This window comes from Gekko japonicus, unplaced genomic scaffold (genome assembly GCF_001447785.1).
Source record: "Gekko japonicus isolate JY-2015 unplaced genomic scaffold, Gekko_japonicus_V1.1 scaffold1295, whole genome shotgun sequence".
Lineage (NCBI taxonomy): Eukaryota > Metazoa > Chordata > Lepidosauria > Squamata > Gekkonidae > Gekko > Gekko japonicus.
The window spans coordinates 395,093-408,650 of NW_015168688.1; the positions used below are offsets into that span (position 1 = coordinate 395,093).

Below are 13,558 nucleotides of genomic sequence, written 5' to 3' on the forward strand. Positions count from 1 at the left end.
AACCTCTTAACAAAATAGCTCATTGATTCATTCCAGTCCTTAGAATCTTGAAGTATGAGAAAAAGAATGTCCAAGAATGTCTCAGATATCTTGAAGAGTCCTTTGTACCACAGGAAAAACTGCTTAAACCAAGGAGAGTTTTAAAAACAGCTTGTAATACAGCATCGGGGGTTACAAGATTACAAAAAAACAACAACAATTCCTCTAGGAAAGCCATAGCTTTGGGTCTCAGTCAACACTGGATGGGTCCCCAGAAGAAGGAAAACTTTAGTAAAAAGGGGGGAAGGCAATCATAGCTCCTTCCAGTTAGAAGTTACATTATAAAACTGATCTAACCATGCTTGATGCCTTATTCTGAACAACTGTTTTGGAATGTGTACCTATATGAGGGTAGAAAAGGAAAGGGGTGCAATGCTCAGCATCCTTACATGAAAACTTCCTACTAAAATTAGTAGTAACTTCCACCTGAACAAGCATGATTAAGATTAGACTATGAAAGTATTATGACAGTCTTGGATAAATAATTTAAATGCAACCTCCCTATGTTGGCCCCAATACACTCTAGAATACTCCGAGAATAACTAAGTACAAAAACTCATCATGACACAAACCCTATGGTTCTGCAATTTTCCCACTTTTACAGCTCTGGTGGAAGTGAATTGATATCTGCAAACATGAAACTGACCTAGCACAACTTCAGACATTGTGCATATAACAGCATTAGAATCACTGAATGTCAAACATAGTTATGCAGTTGATCAGAATTTAACAAAGAAAGTCTTCTCAATCAGAAATTCATTCTCCACTGGGGAAGTCTCTCTCTCTCTTGAAGAAAGACTTAGTGGAAGAGAGGCAAACAGAACTCTTACTATACCTATTATTTGACATCAGGAAAGAATACCTTGTGTTTCATCTGTTGAATGTCTGATTAAAATAATCTTAAACATTTATCCTATAAAACCTATCCCAGAGATCTCTAGAATCTTTAGTGTGACTTACAGTGTAATCATAAGCAGTGTGACACTCTACATCCACTTAAATCAGTGGCCTTAGAAAGGCATAACTCTGTTCAAGACCGCACTGCTAATCTCACTGAATATTTCAGAGAAAGCTAACATTGATCATACTAAACTACCATTAAAAGTCTCAGGATTTTTCACAGGACAAATTTCTTGGCAGTGATTTGTTTTGGCTCTGGAAACTTACCCTGTACAAATGCTAGAATTTGCTCATACTGCTCCTTGGCTTGGCTCTCTTTTACCAAATCAATCTTATTTTGTAGAATTAGAATGTGTTTCAGTTTCATAATTTCTATAGCAGCTAAATGTTCTGAGGTCTGGGGTTGAGGACATGACTCATTGCCAGCTGGAAATACAGAGAAACAAGTGATATTGCACAATAGAATACAGAAGGGCATTCAGTAGTTTCATCTACTCTCTATGTAGACCAGAGCCCAAAGATATACAAATGCCCAATACTGAAGGCTTACCAATGAGGTTTTCAACTATGGATTAGCAAGTCATACCCTTACTGGAAGAAGAAGAAGAAGAAGAAGAGGAGATTGGATTTATACCCCGCCCTTAACTACCCAAAGGTGTCTCAGAGCGGCTTACAAACTCCTTTCCCTTCCCCTCCCCACAACAGACACCCTGTGAGGTAGGTGGGGCTGAGAGAACTCTTGACAGAAACTGCTCTTTTTCAAGAACAGCTGTGCCAGAGTTATGGCTTGCCCAAGGTCATCCAGCCAGGTGCAAGTGGAGGAGTGGGGAATCAAACCCGGTTCTCCCAGATTAGAGTCCACGCACTTAACCACTACACCAAACTGGTGTCAAATAGGTATTTGCAAATTAAAGCCCTACAATTCACCCAGGCCTTGACTGTGCGCCAAAGATATGTGAATACCAGGAAGCAAGCCTGCAGGTCAGACTGTATTTGAGTTTTTAAAAACAATAATGTATTTGGCTAGCTACATGGACCTGGCGTGCTGACTGCTTGCAAACATATACATTATACAATATTTATGTGTATATTTATACTGGGTTGCATCCAAGGACTCTGGAACCAGAATCCTCAATTAGCAGAAGGAACCCATTATGCACACCTTATTTGTGATATTACCCAGCTGATCAAAAGTGAGAAGTTGCCAACACCAATACCGTGCACCAGTAGATTACCTATTAACAGCAGAGCTGCATCCATGACAGCTGCCCCGTTCAACATAGTAGCCATCAAGATATCATGGCCAGGACAATCCACAAAGGAGACATGCCTGTTATGCAAACAAGAAGCATTATTCACAAATAAGTCTAGTTAAAATAACTGAAAGGCAATTAAGGCTGATGAGCCTAACAGCAACATACTGTTATTAAGGTAAATATGTAAAATAGTAATTTTTGAGAAAAAGATCTATTTAACAGAGACCAATGTGCTGGATCCAATGACGCCCAGCAGAAAACCAAACAAGAAGGGATTCATAGGATCCGGCCCATTCACTTTTGCTGCTACTTGCAAACACTGCAGAATTCAGGAAGGAAGTTCTTTTACCATGTAAGTTAAAACACGAAGCCAAACATCTTACATCTTTTGGCTAGCAGAAAAGACTTTTGTTGATTAAGGTGTAAGGCTGCTGGTTCCCCACTCTCACCCCACATTACTTTTGGCAGCATGATTTCAGTCATTACAGTAGGCTGCAGTGTGCATGTGTGGAAGAGATCAGAAAGTTTAATTCCATGGATGTGGTTCTGCTCTCTCTAAAATAGGATCCAGGTTAATATTTAGATCTGTGCATTTAGCCTGCAAAGCTCACTGGATGTTTCAGAAGTTGCAGAGAAAACATCAAACTACTACGGAGCATCTTCAGTATCACTCATTTATTCAGTCTTCACACTCGATGCTGGGGGGCAAGCAACATGTTATGCCAGGACTTGACAAACCCAGGCACTAATTCACAACTGCAATTGTAATTTGGCTCCTGGTGACAAGCAGTTTTACACTGTTATTGTGATGAATGATTTGGAAAAGCTCTCCCCTTTCCCTGATAGAGTTTGCTTCAAAGACATTAACGGCCAATATGCTCAACACCAAATTGGAAGGCAGGACCAATCTTATCAGAGGCATATTTACTCAGAAGTAAATCCCACTTCACGTGGGGGCTTACTTTGACATAATTGTGCATAGGTATGCAACTTCGAATATATGTCACCATTCAGCACTCTCGAAGATGACTTATGAGAACTAATACTGGAATGTTGTCAGTCTTGAAGGTGTCACTGGACTTCTGTTTTGTTTTGCAAGTTAACTACTAGCCCTGAACTAGAATCATGTGTGGCATCATAGCTTCTGCTCCCTATCATTTCCCCCCCACAGTCACAAGAAAAGAAGAGTAGATTTTCTTACTAATTTTTTACTGTGCCTTTGTAAGATTTGCTACCCTAATAAAGCTACATAAACTGGGATTGTGATATCCTAAGTATTTATTAAACTGTCTCACTGTTATGTCCAATAAATTGGCATAATGGTATACTAATTTTAAGGAATTGTATGAGTAATCAGTTCTTCCTGAAATCGTTAAAGTTTAGGAAAGGTGTTGTTTTGGTTCCCCCATTGTTTTTAAAGTAAATGCTTATTGTTTAGAATCTAACTTCATCCTTGAATTTGCTAAAAAATCTAATTGCCAGGGAGCTTCAGTCTGATCACATCCATATTTACTCAGAAGTAAATTTAACTGGGTTTAATAGTGCTTACTACTGTATAACTGTGCACAGGATTGCTGTATTACAGGATGACTGCATTAGTTTGTTATAGCAAAATAAAAATAAAACATTTGAATGGCATCTTAAGACTACTACTTATTTCAATATGAGATTCTGTGAGTCAGAGCTCCCTTCTTCAATTTATTGTCTTGCACACATTCAGTGCTACCCGACTGGAAAAGGTGGCTGCCAGTGTGCTTTGGTGTGAGTGAGATAAAAAGCATCCTTTGGTGTCTCTGTCAGGCACGAGTGGCATCCCTCTGAAGCAGAGGTTTTTGAAAAATCTGGCAGCCTCCCTGTTCTTTAGAAAATCAGTGTCAGTCTCTTTCCTACTGTAGGAAAGGCAAGTTGCATTGCATGCATTTGAGCAAAGGAATACTAATTGATAAAGGGGGGGGGGATCCTGTCCACTCTTTTGGTAGCTGCTCCCTCTAAATGAGAAAAGTACTTTATATGATTAATATTCTCTACAATGGTGGATCATGCAAGGGAAAATGTATTTAATTTTCTTCAGACTAGTGTGGCAACCTGGAACTTCTATTTCCCATCCCTTGTATTTGAGCTAGTTATGTGTTCAGTGCTTCTTTACTGAAAATTGTAATGTCATGCCACTTAGTGGGTCTGGAGGACAGGGAGCAAATGAAGTTCAGTGTTGATAAGTATAAAGTGATGCACATTGGGACAAAAATCCCAACTTCAAGCATAGGCTAATGTAGTCTGAACTTGCTGAGACTGAGAGGGAAAAAGATCTTGGGGTCGTAGTGGATAACTCAGTGAAAGTGTCAACCCAGTGTGCTGCAGCAGTGAAAAAGGCAAACTTTATGTTAGGGATTATTAGACAAGGGGTTGATAATAAAATGACTGATACTGTAATGCCCCTGTATAGATCTATGGTGTCACTTCATTTGGAATACTGTATGCAGTTCTTGTCCCTGTATCTCAAAAGGGACATTTCAGAGCTGGAAAAAGTGCAGAGGAGGGCAACCAAGATGATTAGGGGGTTGGAGCACCTTCCCTATGAGGAAAGATTGAAGAGTCTGGGACTTTTCAGTTTAGAAAAGAGATGACTGACAGGTGACATGACAGAGGTTTTTAAAATGATGGAAGGGGTGGAGAGAGTTGACAAAAAGAAATTTTTCTCCCTCTCCCAAAATACTAGAACATAGAATGAAACTGATGGGCAGTAGGTTCAAGATGGACAAAAAGAAATACTACTTTACACAAAGAGTGATTAAAATGTGGAATTCACTGACAGAGGATGCTGTGGTAGCCACAGGAATAAACAGCGTTAAAAGAGGATTAGATAGATTCATGGAGGATAAGTCTATCAATGGCTACTAGCCATGGTGATTAAGGGGAACCTCCACATTTAGAGGCACCAATCCTCTGAATCCCAGAGCCAGGAATCAGCATCAGGGGAAGGCCTCAGCCTCTATGCCCTGTTGTTGGATGTCCAGAGGAATTGGTTGACCACTGTGTAAGACAGGATGCTGGACTAGATGGACCACTGGTCTGATCCAGCAGCTCTTCTTATGTTCTTATGAGCTATGTTGTCTGATTACATTAAGATTAGCCAGTTGATAATCTTGAATATTACAGATGTCATAGAAACAACAACAATGGCTCAACATTTCCTAAGGGGAAATTTGTTTTTTTTACTACCAAGCAGGTATAACAAACAACTTCTCCTTAGTGAATAGTATGAATTCAAATTCCTTGGAAAGGGAAAGAACTCAGTTTCTAATTTGGCACCAGCTAATGCTTTTAAGGTCTCTTCAGAAAGCAAGGTGGCTCACATGACAATGAGGACAGCGGTGGCGCAGTGGGTAAATCCCCTGCATAATTATAACATCTAAACTGCCAAGCTTTGTCAGTTCTAGCCCCGCGCTGGTGTGAGCAGCCAAGCCTTGTCCCTAGCTCATCATCGACCCAGCGATTCGCAGCCAAGCCTTGTCCCTAGCTCATCATCGACCCAGCGATTCGAAAGCTTCGGCAAGTAGATAAATTGGGGACCACCCGTAAGGGGGTGGACACACCACTCCCCTGGGGAGGTGTTAGCTGCCAGTGTGTGTCATCTGCCGCATGAGATCAAAAAGTGGAAACATCTGTTTCGGCATTCCCTGCAGTGGAGTGAATCGGCCATGCGGTGGCAGTGCGACACCGTGAGCCCTGACGTCATCAGCCAGCCAACAGAATACATGCCGTCGGGACAAGACTGATACAGCCGGCAGATGAATCCTCCGACCAGCTACAGAGTGTGTGATTAATAATGTATGTTGTCTTCCCTATCCCCACTAATATATTGTTAGTCCATTGTCTTTGAGTAACTGTAAATCGCTCTGAGCCCGCATGAGTGGGAAAAGCGATCAATAAATTGAAAGTAGTATTATTATTGTATTTGGTACAGATGAGTCATGCTCCTGAATTTTTGGGCTGGCTCCTAGATTCTAAGAAAAGGCCTGTGTTATGCCACTCACATGTCCAGCAGCTCAGGTCTGTTTATTTGGAATGCTGAAGGCTTCTGCCAGGGGCATGAAAAGCTGGGGAGATATGCAATGTTTGCTTGCCCACTGCCACTCTTGTACTCTTGTCAGAGAAAAGTTTTTGGCCAACAGAGGTTTCTCCTACCATTGCAATGTTGAGAAAAATCTAATCTGTTTATTTTGCTCTACTGGGAGAGATTAAGTAGCAAAACTATCGAAGGAAAAGCCCAGTTAGCCCTCAGACGTTCCTTTCCCTTGCTCTCAAGGCCAGTCTGAGAACCTGCAGACACAGTCTTCAACACACACATACAGAATGGTGAGTTTTAACTGTGAACTACGCTTAAGCATATACCCGCATTAAAGAATGAAAGAACTAAAAATCATTCATGTTGAGCATGTTCACCTGACTAGTTTAAAATTCCCTTTGGTCCCAGGAATGTCTGTAGGGAATTCATCAGGCGTACTGCTCCCACAGGACCGGTAACACTCTGGCCGAGAACAACTTGGATCATCAAGTTCGTAAATCTGCAAAGAGTTACAAGAGAGAAGGTTTAGTTTGCTGTTGCTCAATTAAGATATGCAGTGAAGGACAGTAAACAGGGAACAGTTCAAATCAAAATAGGAAATCACAGTATGTAAGGATGGTGACAAACCTTAGCATTGGCGTAGCCCAGCTTGATAGTGATATTTCTTTCCAGTTCATTTTTGAATCTAACAGTATGAACTCCAGAAATAGCTTTTACTACAGTTGACTTTCCATGAGCTACATGACCAATCGTACCTAGATTTTAAAAACAAATGCTTATCAAAACACTGCTTAATGTCCCAGAAATCCTCTACAGAATCAAAGGTTTTAATCAATTTTTCAGCAGCCATTCAGGGTCTGTCACATACTGAGACCACAACCTTTCAATGTTTGTAAAAGCTCAGTTAACCTGTTCCTTACAATAGATGTCAGGAGCAACTCCGAAAGTAGTCATTTAAACTCCAGATCATATTCTCTTATGAACCATATCCTTCTTTTCTCCATATTAACTGAAGAGTCACAAGTTAATTTGACCTTGGAAAACATTCTTTCAAAAACTCAAATGTGGTGACTAATTAGATATTCCTTGTTAACACAAAATCCATTCACCAAAAAGTTTCCTTGGCAGCACACCAATCTACCCCAAACCACATCTACTTGTGGTAGTGTCCACAGAAACTCAGTCTTGCAAAATGATTCTAATTTACCAAAGAGTTGCAAACCAAGATACTAGAACAAAAACCTTCATAAATGTATCCATTAATTTTCAAACTAGTCTTGTTCTTACAGCTGCTCCAGAATAAGTATTTTAGAATCTGACCTCAGGCACTGGAAACTATTGTCTTATGCAGCCAATACTTATTAACAACTAGATGAATTCTTGCAGTAGCAGACTTATTCCAAAGGGTAGAAGAGTTTTCTTGAAATGAAACTGTGTTTTCACAGAACTTAAAGGGTTTCAGCTCTTGAATACAGTACTGAGTACTTACAAAAGTCACTTCTGCTTTCAGTACAGTTCTAAGAAGCATTTTTGTTTAGTTTTTCAAGAGTGTGACAGCTCTTTTAGCATAGTCCAGCTTGACAATGAGCAAGAAGGAGCTTTTGTGGGCTAATCATTTTTTATACCTACAGTATATACATGAATTAAATTCCATACTATACCCATTAGAGAACACATAATACATTATCCTTCTGGCGGCAAACTCTACAGAATGTTTAGACTTATCATCTACCTACTTTATTATAAAAACACTGAAAAAATTCTTAATGCTCAGGAATCTTTCAGTTATAAGTATCAAAGTACATATCAAGATCTAGAGATTCACAAAACCGGTACGAAAAGGACTTGGAATTTACATTTCCCAAACAGCAGCACAATAGACTAATTGGCAAGACATACTGGATATGACTGAAGGAGCTCCCTAGATTGCACTCCATCAGTACACACTTGCAGTCCTCTTCCCACCAAAAGCAGAGCAGTGGGGTGGGGGTGGGGGTAAATGGCACAATGCCCTCATTATCCTAGAGGCTCATGGAGTCAACAAAGTCATGCCATTTGTTTTTATACAATGTTTAGGTTGATTTCACTGAGGCAGGACCCAGAAGGAATCTTTATCTGAAGTCTTGTAGTGGCTCTTGGCAGCCCTGATTGTAAGGGAATGAGTGCACAAATTAATATGTGTTGGCAGAATACAACCAAGGAAATAGAAGATATTCAAGCCTGTATAGTAAGGCGAATGATGAGAAGGACCTAAATAAGAATCAAGGCAGCATGTACAGGATGTGCACCCGAAGGTGGTTGCGCACTGGGAACATGAGGGCAGGCTATAAATCTAATAAAATAAAATAAATAAAGTAACTTAGGAAAGCACTTCTCTGTGTGTCTAATACTGAACCTCAAGTCAAGAGAACTAATCAGGATGCCCAAAGGGCAATCAAATCAGACTAGTTTACTGGCAAATTAAAATGGGATAAAATATCCAAAGTCCCATAAGGAAGAAACTCAAAGACAGAAGTAAAGCCCTGGCCAACAAATAAAGGAAAGAGACATGTACTATTTGCAAAGGCACAGAGTAAGGTTAGCACTGATTTATGAACACCATAGTTAAACAACAATCAACAATCCAACACAAAGTTATGTGTACTTAAATTTTATTAAAATTGATAAAGCAAGCACCTTAAATCAATGCTGGATTACAACTTTAGTCTGGGAAGAGACCACACCTTTTATAGCACTTTCTACAAAAGCCTCAGTTTACAGTGAGAGACATGGTCTTAATTAGCAATATTGTATTATGCATAAATAAACATTCTCTGATTCATGAAAGCTTATGCTACAATAAATGTATTTGCCTTCAAGGTGCCATAGGGCTCATGGTAGTTTTGGTTAACATGGCTACCCCTCCGAATTATGTACTATTAATGTGCTTTAACGTGTTCTGGTTAAACTTGTTTTAACTCACCTATATTTATTGTAGCTTGCCTGCTGATGACCTCTGGTGACAGAGGTGTCAACTTGGTAACATCCTGAAAGAAACAAAACCTCAGTGACTTCCAAATAGTTAACATGTAACCCTATTACTTTTATAAACAATTCTTAACTAAAAACACAACTTAAAATAGATATAAATGTTCAAATTATACACAGAGGAAAAGAATGGGCAGACTTAAAAATAATGAGTGTATCAGAATTAAGGATAACAAAATTTCTGTTAACTAATACCAAAGCTACTTTCCTATGCATGCCTACCTGACGGTATGCACTTAAAGAAATTGGATGTACTCTACAGTAAACATACATAAAGGGTAAATTACTTAGGTTTTATTATAAATAATGCATAAAGACAGGCAATTTTGCAGCAGACCCAGACCTGAGATGCAAGGGCATACATCATTTCAGTGAAAAACAAAATTAATAATGATACAAATTGCTTTAGTATGGATCCCACAAGTTACTGAAAACAAATGAATTTTGAATCCGATAATGCATCCAGTATCAAGATTTTAAAAGTGATGAAGCTCAGTTGTATAACTTGTGATGTATGTTACTTTTTTAGTTTTCATTAAAGTCTCATTAGCTATCCAGCTTGTTTACAGGCTGTGTAAACCATTCTTATTGGAACCTTGCAAAGAAGGCAATTCATTTTTCACTGGTGAGAAATTCAAGATGAAAAATGGTAGCTTGGGCAAGGCTACTTGGTAAAACTAGTTAAATCATTGGGTTAATTCATGACTACAGTGGCAAAGTGCACAACTATATACTGACAGAATTTACTGAAGCCAAGAGACTCTGTCTTTTACTCAATAAACATTTTGCAGCCAAAGTTCTGCCAAATAAGAATACAAAAATGATGCTAAAAACACACAGCTAAACAAAAAGAAGATACGCTGTATGCTCCCTGGGAAATAAGCATAGTGCCATCTTGCTTCTTTCAACAGAAGCTACTCAGCTATGATTAGGCAGCATGCAGCTTCACGTTCAAATAGTGCCATATCTTTCCCCCTCTACTTAAGGGGAAAATGATTTCTTTTGCAATCCCACCAAAATTCCTGCCATCTACTCTTTTACTTAAGGGATAACAAACTGGGGTGGGAGAAGAGGAGACAAAAGGACTACCATGAACTATAATCACGCAACACTAATATCACCGGGATCATAATCAAGTTGAGGAACCAAACATTTCAGATGCATAGGACAACACAAATGAAGGGAAACAGAGAAAGAAGGTCGTGAGGAGCGTCTGAACGCTTTTTCTCCTCCCAACCATTTTAATTACGATGAAGAACGTTCCTTCGTACTTGGCCAGAGAAGAGACCCAGCAGCCAGGTTAGAGACTCGCAGCTTTCCACGAGCTTCCTCCGCTGCCCAGCCCTGCCCAACGCTGCGATTGTCCCACAAGACCCTAACTACCCTGGCCACCTCACCCCTCACCGCTACCCCTTCCCTTCGCTCCCCTCCCTTCGCCCTGTGCCCTTCCACCACCGTTCTCACCAAGGTACTCAAATCTTGCCGGGAGAGATGCGGCTGCCCCAGAGTCACTCCCGCCTCATCCCCCGCCATCTTGCCTGAAAGGAAGTTAGGAGACTGCCGAACCTGCCTGACCCTTCCTTGAACCACACAGGGGTTTTGTCGGCGTTGACTCCCCTCCTAGACGGTGCCGGGAAATGCCTCAGAACAGGATCCCTCCTTTCCGCCTCTTCCCAGTCCGCAGGCTCACTGCAGACTTACTCGGGAGTTGGCTCAGGCACGAAAGCGGACAGCCCGGCGAGGACCCCAGAGCTTGGCTGATGCAACCGGCAGTTGCGAAGAAAGGCGTGTTTTGTCACAGAACGTCTCTTCTTTACGCTCTGAATGGGGCGAGGGAAGCGGGTAGGGCCGGGGGGTGGGTGGGGGAGAGAGGATTGTGAGTCAGTCCTGGGCGTTTGTTAATTTTTAGTTAGTTTGCTTGTTTTTAAACGAGCCAGAGGAGTTTTGTTGTGATTGGAAAGTTCTGTGCAGTACCGATTTCGGAGAGAAAGTCTTCGATCTTTATTCTTTTCACAGACTATAAGGAGAGGAAGTAGACTGGCGGAGAAGTGAGTGTGTGAGCCCGAGGATTTCAGACTTGTTTGTGTCACAAATGAATTGTAGTTTTCCTTAAGCTAAAAAGTTTCTCAAATCTGGAAGTATGGTTCCTATCTATCTTGAAATCTGAGGGAGAGGTAAGGAGAGACATCCAAAAGATAACTGATTCTGAGATGTAGTTGAACTTGGCCAAAACCCGTGATTTTTAAGCACATTCGTTTATGAAATAAATGTGTCCTATTGTTTGCAACTGAAGAAGCAATGAACCTTGAGCCTAATTTGACATCATAAAAGTTGCAAAAGAGTATTTAGGGAAATTCCACCAGCATCCAATCCTTTTTGGCCTTTATGGCCGGGGTCCGACTTACCTGAGGGACCGCCTTTCCCCATATATACCCCCAAGAGCACTTCGGTCGGGGGCAAAACATTGCCTGGTGGTTCCATGCCCCCAGGAGGCAAGGCTCACCACGACTAGGACCAGATCCTTTTCAGTGGTGGCCCCTACCTGGTGGAACGAGCTCCCGGAGGAGATCAGGGCCCTGCGGGACCTTATGCAGTTCCGCAGGGCCTGTAAGACAGAGCTCTTCTGCCAGGCTTTCACATAGGGGCCACCACTACCACCGCCACCAATGAGGTGGACAACATCGGGGTAAGGATGGCCCAGGAAGATTTGCCACAATTTCTGAGTGGCCACTGGATTTACCTGGTTGAGCTATACGATAACATCACCCTGGAGAACCATATGGAGACCATCTTGTTAAATTGAGTATAATTTTATTAACTGTCATGAATGTTTTATTGCTTTTATCTGTTTTATATGGGCTTTGCCCCTTGTAAGCCGCCCTGAGCCCGCTCTGCGGGGAGGGCAGGGTATAAATCTTAATAAAAAAATAAATAAATAAATTTTCACTGCTTTTCTACTTGAACCAGACCTCATAGCAGTTTCACTTTCCAGTGTAACTGAACAATAACTGAACAACATATCAACACACCAGCTTATATCTAAAATCAGCAGACCTTCATGCTCCTATCATCCAGCCTGTACCACACCATACATGACCTACAGATAAGCCCTACAATGTAACTGCACTTGACCAAGGCCTTCAGATAGAACAAGCACCTGCAGAATTTACATCAGACATTCTTACTCATCAAGGGGAACATGAAGAAACAGACTGACAAAGCCAGCTGGGTACCCAAGAGTTATATAACAAGTGGAAGGACTCGGGAGAGAGGGGCTATCCCACTCCTTCCTTGTGGCCTCTGCTGTTACAAACAGAAGTTTAGAGAAGAGAAATGGTATTTCTCTCCAAGTCTCCTTCCCTCAGTCACTGCTGAGGGGGGGGGGGCTTGAAGGGGAAAGCAGGCTGGATGCATTTTCTCCTCCAAGCCACCTCTAGCCAGGTTGTTACTGAGATCTTGTAAGAGATCTGAGATGGTCACAAAATCTTGTTCACCTTGTTTTAGTTGTAACACTCCTCTCCTTTTGAGGGTTTTTTTTTGGCTGAAAACCTGGGCTTTTCCTCTGAGTTTATTAAGAAATCGCAATTTATACCTGATCATATTTTTTGGATTTGCATACTTGGGGCCAGGTTTGAAATTAGATATAATTAAAAAAAATTGAAATAGGGGAAACATTTTCTGGAAACTGAGACAGAGGAGGACTCAAATAGTAAACATATTTGCATGCATGTACCTTTACCATGAGTTCAAATGTTTGTCATCAATATTTGTCAGATTGGCCAAGCAGGGGAAGCCTGCTGTCATGACCCCAGAGGGGTCTTTGGGTTCCGCCGCCACCACCCTGGATTTATGGTCCCTTGGGAGGCCCAGGGTACCTTCCCAAGCCCCTTTTCAGCCGAGCAATACAGGCGTGATTGACCCAGGCAGAGAAAATAATTACACAAAAAGGGTTTATTAAAACAACAGTGGGGCAGGGAAAGCAAGACACGGCAAGGTGCTTAAAAAGGGGATAACAGTGTGAAAGGAAAAATAAACATAAACTAACGCAGCTACCTGTTACTCCTAACTGTTTTACTTCCAGGCCCCCAGCCTGCCTAGCACTCACGCTGATCCCAGTGTAGCTCCCTCTCTCCCAGACCAGCCTGTCCCCACAGTGGGACCAGGCCGCAGAGAGAGACCTGAAGAACACCCTGTTTCTCCTCAGTTAATGGCTAACCGACTCTCCTCACACAGTTCAACAGTCTCCTCCCAGAAGCTGCCTCTCTGATTC

The 13,558-nt window shown here is 41.4% G+C and overlaps 1 protein-coding gene across 1 annotated transcript in view; it reads right to left on the reverse strand.

Annotated features, from left to right (window-relative positions):
- EIF2S3 (eukaryotic translation initiation factor 2 subunit gamma) overlaps positions 1-10,821 on the reverse strand; it is a 22,966-nt gene extending 12,145 nt beyond the window's left edge. The window contains exons 1-6 of the mRNA XM_015415445.1: positions 10,753-10,821; positions 9,224-9,287; positions 6,889-7,016; positions 6,639-6,760; positions 2,175-2,269; positions 1,207-1,365 (exon numbers count right to left, since the gene is read on the reverse strand). Coding sequence (XP_015270931.1) covers positions 1,207-1,365; positions 2,175-2,269; positions 6,639-6,760; positions 6,889-7,016; positions 9,224-9,287; positions 10,753-10,821 — 637 coding nt within the window. The remainder of the gene's footprint in view (positions 1-1,206; positions 1,366-2,174; positions 2,270-6,638; positions 6,761-6,888; positions 7,017-9,223; positions 9,288-10,752) is intronic.
- Between the last annotated feature and the right edge of the window lie 2,737 nt (positions 10,822-13,558).